This window comes from Miniopterus schreibersii (genome assembly GCF_964146895.1).
Source record: "Miniopterus schreibersii genome assembly, chromosome: 2".
Lineage (NCBI taxonomy): Eukaryota > Metazoa > Chordata > Mammalia > Chiroptera > Miniopteridae > Miniopterus > Miniopterus schreibersii.
In genome coordinates this window covers 162602333-162625123 of record NC_138102.1, presented here as the reverse complement: position 1 = coordinate 162625123, position 22791 = coordinate 162602333, and the positions used below count along the sequence as shown (strand labels likewise).

At 34.9% G+C, this 22791-nt stretch overlaps 1 protein-coding gene across 6 annotated transcripts in view; it reads right to left on the bottom strand.

Annotated features, from left to right (window-relative positions):
* EPS8 (EGFR pathway substrate 8, signaling adaptor) overlaps positions 1-22791 on the bottom strand; it is a 148919-nt gene that overhangs the window by 35555 nt on the left and 90573 nt on the right. For all 6 annotated transcript variants that reach the window (XM_081130070.1, XM_081130073.1, XM_081130071.1 and 3 more), the window contains exons 5-13: positions 17945-18012; positions 16138-16299; positions 14315-14464; positions 11571-11653; positions 10892-11028; positions 7473-7546; positions 6069-6195; positions 4112-4200; positions 3664-3738 (exon numbers count right to left, since the gene is read on the bottom strand). In XM_081130070.1, coding sequence (XP_080986196.1) covers positions 3664-3738; positions 4112-4200; positions 6069-6195; positions 7473-7546; positions 10892-11028; positions 11571-11653; positions 14315-14464; positions 16138-16299; positions 17945-18012 — 965 coding nt within the window. The remainder of the gene's footprint in view (positions 1-3663; positions 3739-4111; positions 4201-6068; positions 6196-7472; positions 7547-10891; positions 11029-11570; positions 11654-14314; positions 14465-16137; positions 16300-17944; positions 18013-22791) is intronic.

Here is a 22791-nt window from a genome sequence, read left to right as displayed (position 1 = left end):
AATCAATGTTTTCAGATACATAGCCTACTCAGAAAGACTGAATTTTGTATGTTATGGAAACCAGTCCCATTATTTTATATTTCTACTCTGTGCAATGACTATATATCTACTTACGATCTGTGAAAGTGTGAAATGAATGAGGAGGCGGCAAAAGCCGCTTTATGAATGATACTTCCTGATACTCAGACTAAGACAGTATCGAATGTGTTAAAGGATACAGAATATAAAGGTTGTTAATGAGCTAGTATCAGTTTCTTTGCATATGAATAGCCTTTATCTAATTTTTAAAAAAGCATATACAGCAAGAATTAGTCAACTATAAATAGATAAGCAGAATCCTGATGCCCTCCCTAGGGCAGCAACATACAGAAGCATTCGTAGGTTAGTGATGTAGTCTTGGACTTTCATCTTCTGATCTTATTGCCTGGTTCTGGCTTCATGCTGATATTGTTACTTACTTTCCTATGTTTGTAAAGCAATATCCATTTCATATGCTACTTCAGGTCTTGTCTAGTTACCCTCGGTGAAAGAAGAATGAGATTTGTTCCTTTTTATTACTTGGGTTCTCTTTCCCCCCATTCTTTCTGATAAGTAAAAGCTCTGAGAAATGCTGAATTCGCTCCATTTTTTATAAAGATTAAAGAACCCAATGACCACAGTCTTCATATGCTCTAAATCAAAAATAGTGAAATTTATCTGCTTCATATAGTTATTACTCCTTAAAAGAAAATCACAGAAATAGTACACAGAGCAACACTAACAGTTATCATTATTGCTACTGTCAATCTATAAAGTAACCGCTTGCTCTTTGGACAGGGTGAGTCTCAATCACTCCATACACTCCTGCCTTAGCCCCCAAAATAGGAAACTCTGTCCTCCTGGAAGTTTTTAAAAGAAAGAGGTTCTGCCTTCTTTCCACTTCCCTTTCACTAGTCCTCTCACAAAGAGGGGGGTGAACTATATCAAATTTGTGGAATTATAGAAAAGGGTGATTTGTAGCCCAGTCTCTTTTGGATCTGTCTGCGTGTAAGGCCAACAACTGTTTCATTTGCTTTCTGTTATCATGCTTTTCCCAAACTCCAGCAGTTTCCTTTGTGCACCCTTAAACATTATTCTAGCTCATTCTGCTAGCTCTCCTGCAGGACAAGGTGGTTATACAAAATGTCAGCTTGGAAAAAATAGATAACTATACTATTTGTAAACATAAGAAATATTTGCAAATATAAGAAATTTAAAAAGTAAATTACTGTGCCCACTTCACTGAATGTATAGGAAAGTGTATATACCTGGATATTAAAAATCTAGAAAATGAAAATGTGTCCCTTGGATCCTGGCCTATGACACAAGCGGTATAACCTTTCATTGGAAAACATTACAGCTCCTTTACAAAGGGAATTCTTCCCAACATGCCATTTTGTTAGCTTCAAAATTATACCTTATGCAAAATATACATGTATGAGAAGGAAGCTTGCCGGGGGAAGTGTGTATGTGCACACCACCACACCACGAAGACAGTGTGCAAGCCAAAGGCTGCTAACTGTCCCCGCGTGTCCATTCTCCTCTTCTTCCTTCTAGAAAGAGAAGCCTCTGCATTTTAGATGAACACACAGCCACTCAGATGGAAACTACATTCCCTTAGCGTTAGGTGAGGCCCTGTGAGGAAGGTCAGGCCAACTCCATAATGGCAGAAATGATCTGTCCAGGTTCAGGGTCGCTCTTCAAAGACAAAGCTATTTTTCTTTGCCTTTGTTCAGCTGTTAGAAGGACATGGAGGTAAATGAGCTTCCACCCTAGATATCTAACATGATTGTTCAATTCTTCCTCTTGGAAACATTTTCTTCTTTTGGCTTCTAGCATACCACGATATCCTTGTGTTTCTTCTCCTGACTTACTACTTCTCCTCAATCTTCTTTGCTGGTCCTTCCCACTCTCCTAACCCTGGAACTACCTTGAGCTCCACTGGTCTTTGTTCTTCTTATTTACAACCACTCCCTTGGTGACATCATCCAATTGCATGGCTTTAAATGCCTTCTATTCGTAGGTGATCCTCAAATTTCTATCTCTAGGCCCAATTTTTCCACTGAACTCCAAATGCAAATATTCAACTACCAATTCAAGTTTTTCCATCCAGATGTAACTCAATTTTTACACGACTAAAACTGAATTCCTTATCTTCTCCCCAAACCCCATCTTACCCAGTCTTTACCTTCAGTTAATAATCAGTCCATCCTTCCAGTCTTAGGCCAAGAACCCTGGCGACATCCTCAGGCTCTTGTACATCATACCCAATCAACCAGCAGATTTTGGTGCTTCTATGGTTTAGAACCATAATCTGACTTCTCATCACCTGCAATGTCACCTGGTCCAAACACCACGATCTCCCATCTAAGATTATTTTAATAGCCACCTCGATCCCATCTTTCCCTAAATTTCTAAATAATAGAGTCAGAGCAATTCTTTTTTGCTGAAAACCCTCCAAAAGTGTCAAAGGTTTCACAGTCACCTATAAGGACCAAGAAGGTATGTCCAGCAGTTAACTTGCTGACTTTATTGCCTTCTGATTGAGATCTCCTCCCTTACTCTGTTCCAGTCACAAAACCTACTTATTCCAAGAACGTGATTTGCGTGTTATCACCTACGAGCATTTACGTTAGCTGTTCTCTGTCTGGAACTTTCTTCCTTCAGAAATCCACATGACTCATTTCTGACTTTGTGGTCTCAAATGACACCTTTTCAGAGATTTGTTCCTTTAACCCTACTCAAAAATTGTAACACACACACACCTGAAACATTCCCTGTGCACCTTCCCTGATGTATTTTTTCACATAGCATTTATTTTTAGAGAACTGTATTAGTTATGAACTTATTTAGGTTACAGTTTGTCCCTCCATACTAAAATATAAGTTCTGAGAGGGTAAGAATTTATGTCTGTTTTGTTCCTGGTGAGCTACTAATAATGCCAAGCACATAGCAGGCTGTCACTTAATATTGCTGAATAAATAAATGAACAAATGATTGACTCAGAGACAGCTCAGGTGATGGAGGGACACTCAATGAAAAGAATATGGGTCTCTGCCTGGCTGGGTGTGGTTCAGCAATTGAGCGTCGACCTAGGATCCAGGAGATCAGGGTTCAATTCCCAGTCAGGGCACATGCCCGGGTTGTGGGCTAGGGAGCCAATCAATGACTCTCTCATCATTGATGTTTCTATCTCTCTCTCTCCCTCTCCTTTCCTCTCTCTGAAATCAATAAAGATATATTAAAAAAAAAAAGAATCTGGGTCTCTGAATGTCATGGAGCAAAGCTATCCATCCAGCACTGGACTCTTCAAGCCTAGCCTATCGTATGCGAGAAAGAGAAAAATTCCTGTATTACTCAAGCCATTTACATTATACTAGTATCTACTGAAACACTAGTATACAATAAATCTTTATTTCTTCTCATTTCCTTAACTCTGTCAGAGACATCAGTTTCCTCAGCTATAAAGTAAGGTGTTTGAAATATATGATTTCTAAGGTTCTTCTAAACTCTCAAATTTCACATTCTCAGTGTTTACACAGATGACCAGGTAATAAAGAAAAACTGCCCAGATAATCTAAACAGACACTTGGGGTTCAAAAACATACTAAGAACGACCACTTTCTTAAATTAATAAAATCTTACCATATTTAATGGAGTAAATAAAAAATGAACCAGATCCGCAGCACTGGGATTCTGAATATGAGACTTCAATTTGGCCTGTAACATTAAGAAAACAGAAAAACATATTCCTATGATGTAACTGAACAAAAGACAAAGAGTTGAAATGTCCAGCATAGACTCAGATGAAGAGTTCTTTACTACTAGACTTACTTTTAGTATATTAATTAGCATGGGTGAGTCAGCTTAGGAAGCTTTCACGTAAAAAAAAAAAAAAGGAGTCATTTCTTTTTTTATCAAGTCTCTTAGATATACGTTTTATTATCTGTTGCTCTAATTAAAGGCAAATAAAAACATACATACAAAATATTTGCTAGAACAATTTTATCTAAATTTAATCAGGGACATCGTGGTTAGACTTTGATCTCTTTCATTTGTTTCTTTTAATTATATATAAATAAATTTTACTTACCAGAAGGTTAAATCCATGTTTAAACTTTTGAAAACAGTCAATAAATTCATCAGGAGGTGGAGGTTTTGCCCGCAAAGTTAAAACACCCTCTAAAGAAATAAGTAGGATGAAGGAGAGATGAGAGCAAATTGTCAAAAAATATATATAAAATGAAAAAATGAATAAAAACACATTTATGTCTTTCAAGTTAGATGATCACACCAGGTATCATGCTACATAGTTACTTTACCACACCTCATAGTCTGACTATAACAAATTAAGATGATCCAACATTTGAAATGGATTGCTCTACCTTTAGGCACCACCGATTAATTCCTCATTTGATTCCATAAATTTATACTGTAGCCCGTCTAAATGCCAGTCACTGTGCTTATCACTGTGAAGACTATAAAAATGTGTTAAGTGACAAGCCCTGCTCTTAAGGGCCTTAGAATCCAATAGAAGAAATGAATGAGGTAAGTAACAAAGATTTACCAACTAAGTGCTATTAGAAAGACACTGCACCTGGTTTTAAGATAGAGAAATTAAAGGTGTTTCATGGGGAAAGCAGCTTTTAAGGTGGGATTTAAAAGTTTTGTTCCAGAGCAATTTGGTAAGGAAAACATCATACTTGGATAAAAATGGCATAAGCAAAAACATGGAAAAAGAAAATTGCATGTACATGAAATAATAAACATTAAAGTAAAGAAACATGAGAATGGAAAAGTAGATCGGGCTAGATTGTGGATGACCTTGACTGCCCGGGTGAGGAGTGGACTTAGGCAACAGAACACGGAATTAACATGCTTTTCGCCAATAGAATGAAGTGACTGCCTCGGAGCTTTAAGACAACTATGCTCACAGAAGAAGACTGGAGGTTTGAAAAGTGCTTAGAAAGCAGGGTGAAATATTAATGCTAGCTTGAAGCACATTCTGGTTATGAAAATAAAGAGGGGAAAAAAACTGTTTAAGAGAAACATTGAAAAAATAAAGTCAGTGTTGGCTACAAACTAGAGAATGAAATCCTACAAGACTGTGGTTTTGACTCTCAGTGACTGAGAGAATAGTATACCGTTCAAAGAATACAGGAGCACTAAGCGGTTTGAGACATCAGGAAGCAATAATACTTAATTTCAGAATATAAAGAGTGGGGCAAAAGCAGGTTCAGTTATTTGTATGGAAAATAATACAATAATTCATAAATAATAATACAAGAATAATCTCTAGGTTTCCCACACTGACAACTGCAAACCTACTCTTGCCCCTCCCTGTATAGAGGTAAGGCATAGCCAGATATACACATCTGGAAGACAAGTCTACAGATCATATGTTTATGATGTAGACATGAGCTAGAGAAAGATCTGGAAGTCATGGGAAATGAAAGGGATATTTATTTGCTATTCTTTTGTATATTTCAGTCTATAGCATTTTGTTCCATAATTATAATTTTATTCATTTTGGTGCCATTTTAAATAGCTGAACTACAGCGTACTCAGAAACTACTTGTATGTGGAGTAAATATACTGTTTGGAGTTTTGTGGTTTAAAAAAATTCAAATCCATTGACATTTGTATCTGTTTTAATGAGAAAAGTCAATCCTTTTTATTTAATAAAATAATGAGGTTCTATATTTACAATAAAATAAATCCAAATATGAGAAGAATAGAGCTATAACTTTCCTTAACAGACATTAATTTTAAAATCACTACAAACACATAGCGACTACTTGAATCTCAGAGTCCCTGCGACTTAGGTAAAATACCCCAGAGTCTTTCTTTACTGCAGCCAACCTGGAACCCAAATGAACTCTTCCCTGGGCTTATCTTCGTCTCTGCCTAAATCTCTGGGGCTTTCCCACAACTAGATAAAGGGACCTTAGTTCAGGGTCAATGGAGTTTTGCCAGCTGTTCACAAGGGCGGCAATGGCGGGCCCCTGAAATTGCGATGGTCTTTAGAAGACACAGAATATCCGACTTACCTCCTGGTCCTTTCCTCTTCCCTTTCTTGGTTTTCTTCCTTTTAGAAAGTTCAGCAAATGCCTCAGCTGCTTTCTGGAGTTTTGTGATGAAAAACTCAATGTCATCCAAAATATGGTTTAAGATTTGCTGAAATTAGAAATTATAGAATTAAACATAAAACAAAGTTATTTTGGCCTGGACTATACACAGTCAGTAAAGAAAAATTAGAAAGTTATAAAGAAAGGAAGAAAGAAAAAGAAACGCTTCCTATATGTAAATTTCAAGTTTATTGCTAATTCTAAGAATTGAACTAAATATATCTGTGGCCAAATCTGACATTTACAATTTTCTTTAGCTTAATTTTGCTCTATTTCAATACCATCAAGAAAGCATTCACAATATCTATTCATATCATTAATTACTTTCAATTACTCTAATTTTCTCATAGACTTCTCCCACATATAGTTAGGGGAAAATAATTCTAAAAAATATTTTGTTAGAAAAGCATTGAGCATTTTTGTTTTTCTAATAAATGTCTCTATAAAGCACCAACAATATTATTTCATGGAATTAAAGGTATATAAGATGTTCTGATAACCTAATAAAGGCATAGATAATCTACAATAATGGGTATTAAGAAGAATTCCTACATGGTAAAATAAAATTCATGATGAACTATGCTTTCAGCTATCATCAGATCAATTTTGATGATCTCATATACTATAAATCTTAGTTGACTTTCTCTAGTATGTGTTAAACTTAACATTCTTCTAATTAAAGACTAGAAACTGGGATTAAATGAACTTTTAAGTACAATAGTGTGAGGTAAAAATTAAATTCCAAACATCAAATTTCTCTAAGTGTGTGTTTCCACACTGAACATGAGTATAGTATAAAAAGTAATTATACTGACATCATATTCTATGATTATAACACAGGGCTTTGTCATTCTGCAAGTAAATTATTATGGAGAAATAAAAATAAACATAGCCTTATCCTGTATAAGAAATTAAAGTTTACATATCTACCCTTTAAAAACTCCACTTAACTTTTATCTTTTAGGCATTATATTTTCAATAAATGTCAGTAAGACATATTAAAAATATTTCAATTATGAATTACAAACTATGAAAAAACAAAAATGCCTCAAATCTGATAATTCTGTTGAAATTCCTTTGTAAGCTAGTTAATGTCAGTTCTTCTATCACTCATTAAAGATCTGCATACAGCCCACTAATTATAAATATCCCCATAAAGGCAAAAATAGTTAAGAAAAAAATAATTCAAAGGGTATAACTACCAGTAGAAAAATAAAATATAGTTTCCACAAAACATCTTTATTTAATCAACTTCATTTTCCTTGAAAATATTTTTTTCCTGTTTTGAAATAAAGCCTGTGATCTAAAGGTGAATACTGTCCTTACCACATCTCTGTCAATTCGGGCGGCCATCATCTCAGGTGTTTCTTCATGCCCATGATACTGCCTTAGTTTCTCAACTAGAGAAAGGAGAATCATAAGTCTTTCAATCTGTTGCTTAAGTAATACCAATATAGGTAATTAAACATTGTCTAGAAAATTGGCTAGGAAAGGGTGCCATTTGCAAAAGGAAACACCTCCACCAGATATAAACTCACAACGCCGCCCATCATCTATGACAGGCATCCCTGCCACCACTAACAGACGCACTTGGGCAGAGCTGAAGTACTTGCTTTCCACCTTTATGTTGATTTACCCTGTAATTTCCCCTTTAAGTCTCCCTCTTCCCTCTGTCAGCTGCCTATAAAACCAACCCTAACTCAGCACCCTACAATTCCTACTCAAGAAATATAAAATCACATTTAAGCATCTACTTCGTAAATAGTGGTCAATTAATTCTAATGCAACAAAGCTTCTAATTTTTATGTATTCCAACATCGTGATGACAATAAGCTTTGTAAAGTGTTTCTTAAAATTCTTCTTGTCATTAAACTTAAAACCCACAATGTTGAGCTCATTACTTTTAAGCCATATGCTTTATTTATTTATTTATTTTTTCCAAAACATATTTTTATTGATTTCAGAGAGAAGAAAGGAGAGGGAGAGAGACAGAGAGAGAGAAACATCAATGATGAGAGAGTCACTGATCTGCTGCCTCCTGCATGCCTCCGACTGGGGATTGAGCCCACAACCCAGGCATGTGCCCTGACCAGGAATCGAACTCCGATCGCCTGGATCCTAGGTCGATGCTCAACCGCTGAGCCACACTCGGCTGGGCTAAGCCATATGCTTTAAAAGTATAAATATCTACAGAAAATTTTAAATTAAATAATAAATGTCTTGAGAGCATTCAAGATGTTAAGTTAGCTCATTTGGCAAAAGCATGGTGCTAATCATGAGATCATTATAATGAACTCCTTCCTGGTATGAGTAGGTTAAAACTACCACTAAACACAGATACTTGTACAAATATTTCACAGTAGATGAAATGGAAAAAAAATATATGGATGAAGCAGGAAAAAGTATCATCACTAATGGAAATACAACTCTTGATATATCATTATGACTCATGATGCTCGATACAGAGAACTACCAAGAATATTGAAAATCCAGTATTGCTATGTCTATTTTAGGCCTAACTTTTACCATAAATGGACTACTCATCAAAAAAAAGAAAAAAAAGAAGACAGAAAGAAGGAAAGAAAGAAATCCCTGAGTCTTATAAAACTTAATTAGTAGCTATAAGTAGTTTAAGATAATTAGAATTTATATGTATAAAATCTTGCTAGTTAACTGCTATTTTACCTCTGGGTAGCTACTATCTTGCTACAGTATATACTACAGAAAGCAGCAAGTGGAACTTGAAATATACCTATTAGGAACTCGGTGAGGTGAGGTGAGGTGAGGTGAGGTGAGGTGAGGTGAGGTGAGGTGAGGTGAGGTGAGGTGAGGTGAGGGTGAGGTGAGGGTGAGGTGAGGTGAGGTGAGGTGAGGTGAGGTGAGGTGAGGTGAGGTGAGGTGGCTGAGGTAAGGGGGAGATGTGGTACTTTTCAGACTTTTTCAGGGTCTGTGGCATGACTAGCAACCCTACTGCCACTGTCACTGTTCTACAGAGGTTACTTCTGGAAGTCAGGGATAGAGCTACCTCAAGGATTCAAAGGAGTTGTTCTGCATGAATCAGCCAGAGCCTTCAGAGGGACCAGAAAGATACTCCTTTTGGGGATCTTTTCAACTAAAAACTGGCCAGATCCAAACAGAACCTCACATGATAAGTATCTTGTTCTATTTGGCCTAGTAATAAATCAGTTCTGAAAACCTTATCTTATAAAGATGAGGTTGCACTGAGCAATTTACACAAAACCTAATGAGAGCCCAAGAAGCCCTGGAGTTAAATTTTCTTTGTTGTAAATTAGGTTTTACAGATGTTTCCACAAGGTTGTTCCTCCACGAAAACAACAGCAACAACAAAAATACCATAAATACACAAAAAGTAGAAAACACTATAAACTCCTAACTAGTTTTTTACACATAAAATTTTACAGACAAAATGGATTAATAGAAATTTATATAATTCCTAAAAAGAGAAACTGTTATAAAGTTAAAATAAGTAATAATTCTGTTACTTTATTTTTGAAAAATGGATGCTTCAAAGATTCTTTCATCTGTTTGGTAGCTGGGCTTGTGTGTAAACCTCTGAAAATAACTTTAAGGATATGAGAAATCTAAATAAAGTGAAAAGCACTTCAGAAAATAAAATGATCTCCATTTGCTAAAAAAGTGACCAACCACAAATTATGCTTATTACACCATAGCAGATACTGTTTATAGACATAATTTGCTTTCAGAAAACAGCAACCCATGAGTTATTATCCCCATAACATTATCCGTAAGTGAAGTTGGAGAACAAGCAGATAAATTGTCTAGGGTCACACAGGTAGATCCAGAGCCCAACTTGGGGCTTACCAGGTTCAAAGCACAGTCCACTGCCACTCACTTTGGCAATCAAGTTCTACTGTTTAACTATGCTGCTAGATATCCTCTATGAATAATGCGTCATTCAGCAGAGGATAAGTGATTTCAGGTCTCAATGAACTAGGAGGCAAGAGTGAGGCTCTAGTTATCAAATTCAAACTTGCCAGATCACAGTGTATTCACCCTTAAAATGAAGAGATTGGACCAGGCATATTTTAAGGCATTTTCCAGTCATAACAATTTCAGATTTGGAAAATTTTCTGACATAAAAAGTTACACTAAATTCTATGTTTATAATTACTCGTTACACTGAGTTCTATGCTTATGATTACTTGTTACATTCATTTCTATGCTTTTGATTGTTTGTTTGAAAAAAAAGACTGTCAAATTCAAATGACGGTACATAAAAGGGCAAGTTTGACAAGGTTAGCCAGATGGAAGATGCCTTTTAAGCCTTTTCCACTGTCCTACCCCTGTGCTGACATCCTCTCCATGTGACCACAGCTAATTTCTCCAAAAGAAAACAGTGGTAAAATAATAATAACAGAAAGAATCGGAAGTATAATCTTAAATTCAAAAAACCTCATAGTCTCTTGTTTGGTATATATTCTATTACCATCCTTTTAATTGTTAGTCGAGTTAACTTCCCACCTTTCACTGCATTTAAAAAAAAGGTTCTAATCCTATCCCCATATTTATTAAAATGATTGGTCTGAACTCTCATACACAATAACCTTAAAGTGTTCAAGCTTAACTTTCTTTTATCTAAGATTTAAAATTTTTAAACTAACCTCAAGCTTCAGCAAAGAAATAAGCATCAAAATTTAAAAGCAAGAACTATGTCACAATCCTAAGTAAATGTTCATTAAGTATCAATTCCTAGAAATACTCACAGTCCCCGTGGTCAGCTGCCCATGCAGACCAGGCTGCCACCCGACTTCTCACATCCACCTGGGTAACAGTCCCAGGGGGCACAGGGGCAGGAGCTCGGGGTGGGGGCGGGATACCGGGGTCTGCTTTGGAAATCATCCTAAAAATGATGAAAACAAATGGAATTTTTGCCTTCTCTCTTTCTATGACATCAATTCTCAATTTATGGTCTCAGTTCTCCGACCTCAAGAAGTACTATGTCAAGGAGCAGAACAGTAAGGATTTCCTAACTATTCCTTATTACGTATATTTGTAAATGTATAAAAAGATACAAAAAAATTTAAATTCAGCTGAAAACTAGGTTTAACCTTTTTCCAGGTCTCCTGTTATTTGGAAAGGCTGTGAACCAACTACAGTCCTAACATCCATTTGTACTCCCTTAGGCCACCTTCCCCTGAAAGGCCACTCATCTTTCATGATTCTGGGACAGCAAAGGTGGCAGGAGCCACATCAGAGAAAGACCAGGAATATGGAGAGAAATAGCCAAGTGCATACTGACAAACCTGGAGGGCAAATGAGTTGCATTTATAGACTGTAATCTGTGAACTATACCTTCATTGAAAGTAATTTTTATAAATCTTTAGAGGAAAAAAGACTTACAAACAAATCAATTTTATCCTTAATTTCTTTTACTGATTTTACCTCAGGGCTTCAGGACGCCTCTTCTGTTTCCCTCCTTTGCTGTCGCTGATTGCACTTTCAATGTCTTCAGCAATTAGGTTTGCCTGCAATGAAAGACAAGTTATCTCAGAGGTTACAGATTTTCTTGTCTTGATATGCAGGTTAAAACAGAAAAAGCGGTATGTACCCTGTCTGAATTGGTGAGTATCTCGATGTAAAATAAAAGTGGTATGTTTCTTTAAATCTGCTTTCAAAGAATACTCTTCCTTTTTAAAAAATCTATTTTATTGTTGAAAGTATTACAGATGTCCCCCATTTTCTCCCACCCTTCCCCAGTTCTTTCCCTGTCTATTGTCTGTGTCCATGGGCTGTGCATATATGCTTATAAGTTCTTTGGTAAATCTTTTCCTGCCCTCTTTCCTGCCTTCCTCTGAGATCTGTACTTTTCCTTTTATTGATGATGAACTTTATGGAAAGATTTAAAAACTGAAAGAATTTTAAAATATTGTTTAATCTAGATTCCTTCCGTTTAAAAACAGCTATCTTGCATAAAGGCAAATAGAAAAAGGATTTGCATAGGCTAAACGTATAATCATATGCTGAAAATGTAACTAGGTAAGTATCTCTTCCTGAGAAGAAACGAAGGCGTTAGAAGCACATGTATGTAGACAGAGTTCTTTCCCTTTCTGGTCCTCAGGATCCACTGGGCACCCATCCACTCACTGGAACAGATCACTCGGTCCCAGCAGAGCTGCTCTCAGTGTAGGACAAAGCCACTACAATCACGGACGACCCCAATACTAGGTTGTACCCTTTTAAATAACCACTTTATTTTTGTCATTTCAGGTAAAAATTAACATCCTCCAAACAATTAACTCTTCCAACAAGAAAATTTGATTCCGTTTTCTTGGGAATCTATGTGCGATCAGCAGCAAAGAGGTTTATTTTGTTTGACTGTGAAGTTTGTTTATAGTCAATAATTATTACTGTATATTAGATTCTTACTGGGATGTATTCATCTCCTATTTTTGTTCCTGCTTGTTCTCTGTAATTATGTATGTTTTTCTCAAATATATATATAGTATTCTTTTACCATAAGCACAAGTAATCATAACATTTTAGACCTGAAAGGACACTTAAAGATTATCTAATCTGTTTTCCTTGTTTTATAATTAAGGAATGCTCATGTGATGGTGTGGTCAAGGTCACATTGCTAGTTAAACAAGAGTGCTAATGTAACCCAGTCCAGTGTTATTTCCATAAGAACCACCTAGGTTCAGGAAGACACTACAAACATCACGTCAAAGGCTTTCTGTTATGTGGGAGACTAAAACTGAAGATGCCTAGAAACCCTGAACTTCCCACAGGGGGCTACTCCTAAGAAAAATGTGTGCAGGAACATTGTAAAAGTCCCATAATAAAAGAACTCAAAAGTGACACTGCAAGGTGATCCATATAAAAGAAAACATATCATATTTCATTGTATTTATATTTTCAGTGGCACTAGGAAAAAGAAGTCTCATGTGGACTATGGCATCAAGCAGTAAATGCACATACTGCAGCTATAGAGTGGTAATTGAGCTTTTAATTAGGACAAAACAGTGTTCAGTACATCAGTTTCAAACACATCAACATCACCATCCCCTATGAAATAACACAAAACTGTCATTCTCAAAACTGAAGTTCAGAAACTGTAGTCAGCACAACTCTGTTTCAAGTGGGGCTCCTGGGACAATGAGGCAAACAGCAGATTTAAAATGTTTTAGCTAAGTCTTCAGTTTTTAAAATGTTTGAATTAACTTTCACTATATTTTCAGAGCTAAATATTCACTTTAATATTTACTGATTTAAATCTAACCTTGCAGAATTCTTAATATACTTTACAACTTTCAAAAGGCACTATACAAAAATCTGATGGAACATTTCGTATACAAATTACCTAAATGCCACAGTTCTTTTCAAGTAAGATTTTTAGAAAGTCATCTATGACATAAATTGAAATAAACATAAAATTATAAAATATACTATTTACAGTTGATCTTAAATTATCTTATCATATTTTAATGTAAAAGAAATACAGAAAAGATCAAGTGACACTTTATGCTAATCTTCCAGTATTTCTTTATAAGATAAAAATTACCTGTATATTTTATGATATACAGTGACACATCATAGCTTTGGTAAAGCATCAATCAACTCAACCCAAAATGATTTCCCTTTTAAAGAAATCAACTCATGAAATAAAGAGATTCAAGGCTGGAGTTAACTTCTAATGTCCAAAAAAGCATAACAAATTATAATCACTTGAAAACTACAGTGTACTTTGAAATACAAATCCTCAGACTATAGCATGTTATACTGGTAACTATGCTCTACTATTTTCGCATTATCACTAGGGATTACAAATCCTGAGCAATTATTCAAGTCACATAATTAAATGGGAAACTTTAAATCGATATCCTAGAAAATGACTTGTTGCAACAACCCATGCTTTGTGATTGGTGGAGAATAATATTGTGTGATTATTTCTTGCCCATGAAGCATAAAATCCAAGTCATTCAAAGAAGAATTTAATATATTATCTATACTTTTTAAATAAATAGAATGCATCTGATTTTTTAAATAGTGTTCTACCTCCTCTCTATTTACTTGGCCTGGAAATCCTAAGGAAGACACTAGTACCTACAAGCCACATGATTGAAGCAAACAACTGCAAAGCTGCCAGAACATCTGCCTAAGAGAAAGAAAGTTCACTATTCTTTTACCTTAATCTCATCACACTGGAAAAGATGAAGATCCGGTTTGTTCTGAGTTGGCTCTTTGCACACCAGGGCAAGAATCGAGTCATAGTTACAGGAGTGCATCACAGCCTGGCAGTGCTGGATCGTGTTTAAAGGAAAATTCTCCAGTTCATTCTACAAAGTAAAAATAGAATTTGCCTTATTTTTCATTGTATATATAAAATCTATTCCACAAAGAGCTCTAGGCATGTACAAATAATTTTTAAAGTGCGCAAATCATACTGACAATGAATTTTAGTAAACACTGGTAAATACAGAGGATGAGTAGGTACAGGCTGGGCTGCATGAAGGGTGGGAGAAAGAGCAACTAAATGGAGACAGTTCACAGAGAAATGTAGTTAGGCTCTAAATAAACAGAATACTGAACTTAGCATTTCTGATTTCCTCAGATGATGCCTTTACCAGCAAAAAAGTAAACTGAGGGCTCTCTCCAAAATTATGCACCATCTCACATGATATTCTTTTCCCTCTGGCTATGTAATATCAGAAATTTTTTAACTTAGACACTGTAGAGTCATACACACAAATATGCATATATACATATATACATATAAATGTTAGGCTAAGAATAATATATCATTTGTACATTTTCTATTTCAGTGAATCTCTCAAAGGCAAAAATTCACTATATAGATAGAATCCAGCCAAAAACATAAAACAGGGTCAGAAGGATCTCTATAAGAAATGCATTTATCAAAATGATTAAGGAATTTGGTGGTATAAAAGTGAATACTCTGTGACCTGTAAAGGATCATACAAATAAAATACCAACAGATTAAATAATCACAGTACTTCTTAAAATAAATGAACTTTCTGCTCACCATTACAATTCTGTATTGAATGAGATATTTAAGGTGCTTATCCTGATAGTAATGGCCTTACACTACTGTGAGTAGTGTCAGGATGCAACTGATGGGAGAAATTGTGGTTTGTTTTTTTAAGTACATAAAATACAATATCCCTGATAACTGGAACATAATTATGGACACCCATAGATATACATCACACCATAAATTTATTCTAAATCCTAACTCCTAATCCAGCAAAGGTGAAACAAGAAATGCAGGTTCCATTAAAATAGAATGTAATTTCTAAGCCATACTAGAGAGAGAATAAATTTTCTATCTTTCCTAAAGTAAAATAATAATATCCTTCCTCTATAATTACTTGAAACCATGAGGATCAGAGAAGCACTTGGTTGCTCTTCTCCTTCAGTACACAATGGATGAGATGAAAGGGCAAATTCTACCCCGACTCCTATCAGAATACTCCAATGTGCTCACAATAGTTATTTTCCTTATCTCAGGAGCTCAAATCCTATTAGATGACAGGGCTCAGAAAAGTCCTCTTTTAAGAGCTCTAGCATCTTACCTGCCAGTGCTTGTGTGAAAAAAGGGCCTCCTGTGGGGTTGATGAAAAGTTAATACACACACAACCCTTTCATCCCAATTCACTCATTTACCAGCATATAGCTCAGCCTATCATGTAATTAATCTATGTCACAAAGTATTATGTCCCAATGGGGCCTTATTTTAGACTGTGTATTTTTTCCTCACTTTTTCCATCTTATCATGTGTGGTTTTAAGAAAATATGCCTCTATATCTACTTTAAAAAAACTGATTTTGCAAATATAAGGTACATACTGTATTTTTTTTTTAATAGTTGACAAAAATATTTTATTTGGTCAAACTCTCACCCAAATTTGCAAACAATCTGACCTAATTGTAAACATAAATACTTGTAGAACTTTCTTAAAAATAAAATCATACAAATTTGACAAACTTGCCTTTGATTCTAAATCAATCAGGCTCACGGCTCTGTCATCCACTTGAAGAATCATATCTTGAGTCCACACTTTGCCCTTGGCATCAAGCAACTTCAGCTTCCTTATTCCATCATCAACAGTTATCATAGCATCTTTCCGATCCAGAACAAAGGTAGTCAAGTGCTTATGATTCACAAAAAAGAAAAAATATTTGTAAAATACTCCATCTCTTAGTACACAGTATCCAAAAAAAGCAAAGCTAACCTAATTGAAGTCAACTAGCAAAGAGGTGAGGGACAAACAGATTACTCTAGAATTTCATGGTTATTTTACTGAGATAATAAAGTCAAGCACATTTGGTTGAAGAAAGGAAATGATGCCTTGGATCATAAAATAGCTAAATCTGTTTAATACTCAGCAATGTTAAATGACATGAACATGTCATAAAAACAAATTCTAAACAGCTTAAATAACATTCTCTTAAAATCAACCCCCCCCCATTTTATTCCACTGTCATTATTTAAATGCTGAACAGAGGGCAATCTACATGGAAGCTTGAAAAACTACACAGATAACTGAGAGAAGCAATAGCAATTCTAGTCTGTAACAACTGTCAAACTTTCTCTCTACCAAAACCACTTAATTAAGCAAGGTTGAGATAGGTAGAAAACTGAAAATAAGAGCAATTTAAAAATTACTTCCCCCATGTACACTGTTGGTAGCATAATGAATTGGTGCAGCCACTATGTAAAACAGTACTCTGGTATTTATCTGAAGATGTGAAAACACTAATTCAAAAACACAGGGGTCTATGTTTACTATAGCCAAAGTGTACAATAGCCAAAATATGGAAACAACCTGTGTCCATAGACGGACGAATGGATAAGAAAATGTGAGATATATACATACACATACACATATATATAGAGAATGTATATGTGCATGTATACACATACATACACACATATGCATACATATATATGCAAACACACACACACACACAATCCAGTACTACTCCGCCACAAAAGAAGATGAAATACTGCCATTGTGACAACATGGATGGACCCTGAGGGTATTATGCTCAGTGAAATAAATCCAGAAAAGGACAAGATGACATAATTTCATTCACATGTAGAATATAAAGCAAGAAACAAAACAAAAACAAACTCATAGATATAGACAACAGATTGGTGGTCACCAGAGGGTCTGGGGTGGGGGGAGGGTGAAATGTATGGTGACAAAGGGAAACTAGACTTTTGATGGTGAGAAGCATGTACTGTATACAGCTGTCAAGTTATAATGTTGAACATCTGAAACTTACATTACTAACTGATGTTACCTCAACTTAAAAAAAAAACTTACTTCTCTACTTAAATATTTTCTATTCTTTAAGCAAAGGGCACCTCAAATCTAATTAAGAGCAAATATCTTAAAAGATAACAACGGGGGGAGGGAGGGAAACACTGTTTAAATAGATTTAGTAATGACTTGAGATGAAACTAAAACTACACAACTCACTAAAACTATCAAAGGCTTAATTCCAAGAAAATTCTCTAATATAAAATAGAAGCCTTTGTCCTGTCTTTAACAGAAATAGGGCTGACAGTGATAAATGAGCAATTAATTTTAATTTATTCTATATGAAAATACATCCCAGACTAACAAGATACTTTTATTCTTAACATCTGTTTTCCCCAAAAATCTAAAAGAAAAAGGTCAACGCAATATAGAATACATCATAGGCATGAAATAAAACATAATTTTCATTGGTAGTAAAATGAACACTTCAAGTTCCTTCTAAGTTTTAGCAAACGTCAAAGCCTCTTACTTCAACGCGGTACTGGGATGTATCTGACACACTGCTGACACTGTCACGTGCATAATTCTTCCTCTGTTCTGAAAGAGAAGTTTAAGAAGGCATTATTTACCCCCTGATAGGCTGAGGCTCATATGCCAGTGTTTTGTGGCCATCTCCAAAATAGTCTATCTCACATACGAATACAGTAGTTGACAAGTCACCATTGTGTCTTATCTCTGAAAACACTCATTCTTCACATTAACTGGAAAAGCTACCCGAAAGCGTAAGTGAAATGCATGAACAATTTGACCTAATATATATCTGCACAGTCCCAAAGGCTAACAAGGTTATTAAGATAGTAAGAAAAGGTATTTTGCCCAAAGGCTTTATTAATCAGGGACCTACTATCTGGGAAAAGGATAACAACTGGTTTGTAAATTTCATCTTTTAGGACACTGAGAACAAAACAGAATTATAAATACTGTCACAGATACTGTATTATGTGAGTTAGACCACTAAAAATAATAGACACTGCAAGAAACATCTCCTTTCACAATATCCAAACTATGGAGAGTGTTAGAGGAGATTCAAAACACGATTCAATCACACTAATTGCTGTTAAACTTTAACAATTTTCACGCACACACATCTACAGAACAGAAAAGTGATACTCAAACTTGTAGATATAAGCTGTTAGAAAAAAATAAGTTAGAAAGTTACTGCACCAAACTATAATAAAGCAAAAATAAACCTTTGATTTTCTTTTGTAAAATGCTGCAAAACCAAAATGAAGTATAAAATATGTGTAGGCAATATTTTGCATTTGTTACTTTCTAATGAAGAAAGTTGCTTATTTGTAAATTCAGAGTTGCCTATTTCTTCTAAAGCAGAATGCTGTTTAAAAAAACAGACAAAAAACTATTTTAAATTGTAACCAGAAGATTTGTGATTCTACCCTTGGCTCTGTGGCTAAATAGGAGACTTCATTTGGGCAAGACACTTAACTCTGGGCCTCAGGACCTTTTTTGCAAAATAAAAGGTTTAAACAAGATCAAACCACATGACCCCTCCAGTACTAAAATTCATTTCACACACACACATGCACGCACACTCCTTAGCTTTTCTAATAACCAATTTTTTCAAAATATAAACAAGCTTCTTTCATTTAATATGGAAACCTGTAGCTCTTCCTACAACAGAAGTTAAAAGGTCTGTTAAATATAATAGCAAATCAAGTACAAAAATGTAAAGCACATATACAGACTCAGAATGGTAACTCGTAGAATTATTTAATAGCTTCGATAAATTCTTGTTTCATAATGCATATAAAAGTAATTATCTTTTCATTCATATTTACTTTAAAACTGAGATAAAAATCCATATGCCTTATATTATGTCACTCAGGTATTATTGCAATATATTCTATTTTTGTTTTTGCAGCATTAAAGTTACATAATGAAAACACACACACTATAAAATTCAGTATCTGCTACCTTTCTTTTTTTGTTTGGATGATGACCTGAAGAAGTATGATCCATCTGGTCCTACCAAAATAATGTGATCAAAAGAAAGATCTGATTTCACCTTAAATTTCCTGCTCCAATATACAAGACATAAACCTTCATTTACATGACTGTATTATACATATTTTATTTTTTTTATTTTTAAATATATCTTTATTGATTTCAGAGAGAGGAAGGGAGAGGGAGAGAGAGAAATAGAAACATCAATGATGAGAGAGAGTCATCATTGATCAGCTGCTTCCTGCACATCCCGCACTGGGGATCGAGCCTGAAACCAGGGCATGTGCCCTGACCAGGGATCAAACCTCAATCTCCTGGATCCTAGGTCAATGCTCAACTGCTGAGCCATGCCCAGCCAGGCTGTATTATACATATTTTAAAAAGTCAACACAAGTATGATTTTTCTGATTATTATTTAAGCATTAATCAATGTGAGATATTAAAAAATGGATAACTGTTGTAGAAACCATTATAACTTTTGGAATACAATATGTAACTCAAGGACATATCTAACTATAGTATTTTAGAAATAATGACTATTTCAGAATCACGGGCTCATCATCTTCTAAGACAACTCTCTATGGCAAACTCAGCACTTGAAGTTCTACTTCCTTTGGTGTGACCTGAGAACAGCAAAAGCAATGGCAATGGTTGCCATGGTATCCAGTTAAGATATGGCAGCCCTAGGATGTTCAATAAGCGACAGGCAAACAGTTTAAGGTAAAAAGTACTGTATTTTTTGTAATTTAAGCATTCTCATTATGAAGTAGTAAAATTTGTTCTCCCAAATTTCCTAACACATAGTATCTAATCTCACAAAACATATTTTACAGAAATAGAAAACATTATCAGATGGTATTTGAAAATAGTATGATGTTAACTGAACACTCTGATCGCCTAGAAGATACGGCGCCATGTGCAATATTACAAATCAAGAATCCATTTTAGGAATTCAAAAGCTGCTATCTCTTTGATGTCATACAGTAAATAAGTTGTGTGTTATGAGAAAAATATCCTAAAAATGCAGAACTGCCATAAAATGGTTTTATAAGTGAACTAGTAGTTTTAGTGATTTAAGTCAATGAATAAATGAAGGATAATATTAACATTTTAATAGGAAATTTTGAAAGAAGGCTTTGAAAGGCAATTACGGTACATTTCTTTTTTATGAGAATCGTATGTACTCTGAAGTACAGTTGTAAATAATAATTATGCTCCAAAGCTGAATATCTCACCAAAAGCCTTAAAACAGTGTGAAAATCCTAAATTAAGTCTCAATGATACTCAATATAAAGCCTCCAATGACGTTCACCACTTTCTCTAACAAAGTTTCTCAGCCCTGGCTTCACATTAGAATAAACTTTAAAAAATACTGCTGGAGTCCCACTGTCTAGTGTTTACAACGTAATTGATCTGGGGTGCAGTCTGGACAGTGGGACTTATAAAGGCCACAGGCAATTATTTTGTGCTGCCAAGGCTGAAAGCCACTGCTTCAGAATCTGAGCAAATGCCAATTCATCTACTATAGCTTATCTCTTTAAATTGAAAAGTTGTCTTTCAAAATTAATAGTGTAAATCAAAGTCAAGTAGTACATTAAATCATAATAATGAATCTAGCAGTAGAGTTTTTGGTTTCTAGTGTTATAAGCTGCTCAACTCCCATTATAAGAGCAAGTCTCAGTCTCTGTCTCTCTCTCTTTGAACCAATTAGAACCAGGAACAAACTTTACTTGATTGTAGTACCACTGGTTATGTTTCACTATTTTTCCTAATAGCTTTTATCCAACGGACCAGAATCTACAAACCTAACATGAAATTAGGTGAACTCAGTAACCAAGGATGAAAATTCTTTACATATCATTGTAACATTACTGAGTTGATATGTTGCAACAAAAGTTGATATTAAACTTTAGTATTTTTCTCTGAAAAAAAAGAAAAAAAAGAATTGCTTACAAAGTACGGATTTGGCAATTAAAAAGGGAAAAACTTATACAAGCAGCTGCTGAGTATTTCTCTTTAAATAAGACAAGGAACTACAGCTCATATTACATCACATTAAAAAACTATCAACCAACAGTGAAGGAGAAATCCTTTCCCACTATCTCAGTGTATCATTTCCATAAAGGAGAGGTGCTTAATGGGAATGAGTAAGGAGTACCAAGCAGCAATGACAAGCTCTTATTATCTAGACAGCTACAATCACAGTTTGACAAATCAGTATCTGAACCAAGATACAGCTGTTAAAAACAAGGTCAATTTTATGAAATTATATTACTTAAGAACTTTACTTGCCTGTTCAACAAGTTGTTAAAACAGCTTATTTCATGAGAAGAAAGGAAGCTTCAAAATTTTCAGATAAGTGGGGAAAATTGCCAACTATCCTTCTGAGTCATGTGCCCTGGCACACTCTGTGAAGCTGAGTGTTGACTCTACCACTGCCCAGCTTCCTGGGAATAATAAATAATCCTAGGCCACTTACTTCTTAAGAATTTCAAAAAATTTTTTGCTAAAAAATATATTTAGCAATGTAAAATAAGCAAAACACACATTGTAAATAATGAGGATAGAGAAAGAGAAATTTAAGTCTTCAGTGCCACTTAAACGTATAAGCGAGTGCTTGGGCTTCAATGATGACAATTAAAAAGACTCTCTAAACCAAGACCAAGAGAATGAGAGGGACAGAAAGAGAAAGACAGGCGTAAAAAGAAAAATATGTGGGGCAGACACCTGTTAGTAAAAGTGGTATATTCAGGAATTTTACTCTGAGAAAGGTGAGGCAAACACTGTGTAAAAATACAATGAAGTTTACAATCACATCAATTATACAGAAATCGTGCAGTTCATAGGTTACTTATACTCAATTCTTATTGGTAGCTCCCTGAGAAGAAAAAAGAAAAGCAGGAAAACACAAATATATTTTCCTATCTGCTAATATCACAAAAACATTCAAACTTAAGGCTAAGTGAGATTTGAGAGAGTGCCTGTCCATCATATTTATCCATTGTTACTTGGCCTCCCAATGATACATTTCTCAAAGGTACTATAAATGTTGGTAATGACAACAAAGTATTATTAATTGATAATTCTGTGAACCTTGAGTTTTTCTGGAGACAGGATGAGTATGACTTAAAACAGCTGATTATTTATGGTAAATGGTCATTTTCCAAATTCAGCAATATCTAATTTAAAGGGAAGTTACTCTTCTAGGAAGTTCAGCTATTCAGAACATTAAACAATTCCTCTGAATGACAGACAGACGTGTCACAATGTCTCTACATTAAAAGTTGCACATTTTAATGTATAGGTTCTAACGAGTAAGACTCAATTCCTCACTCTGAATATATTTACTAACAA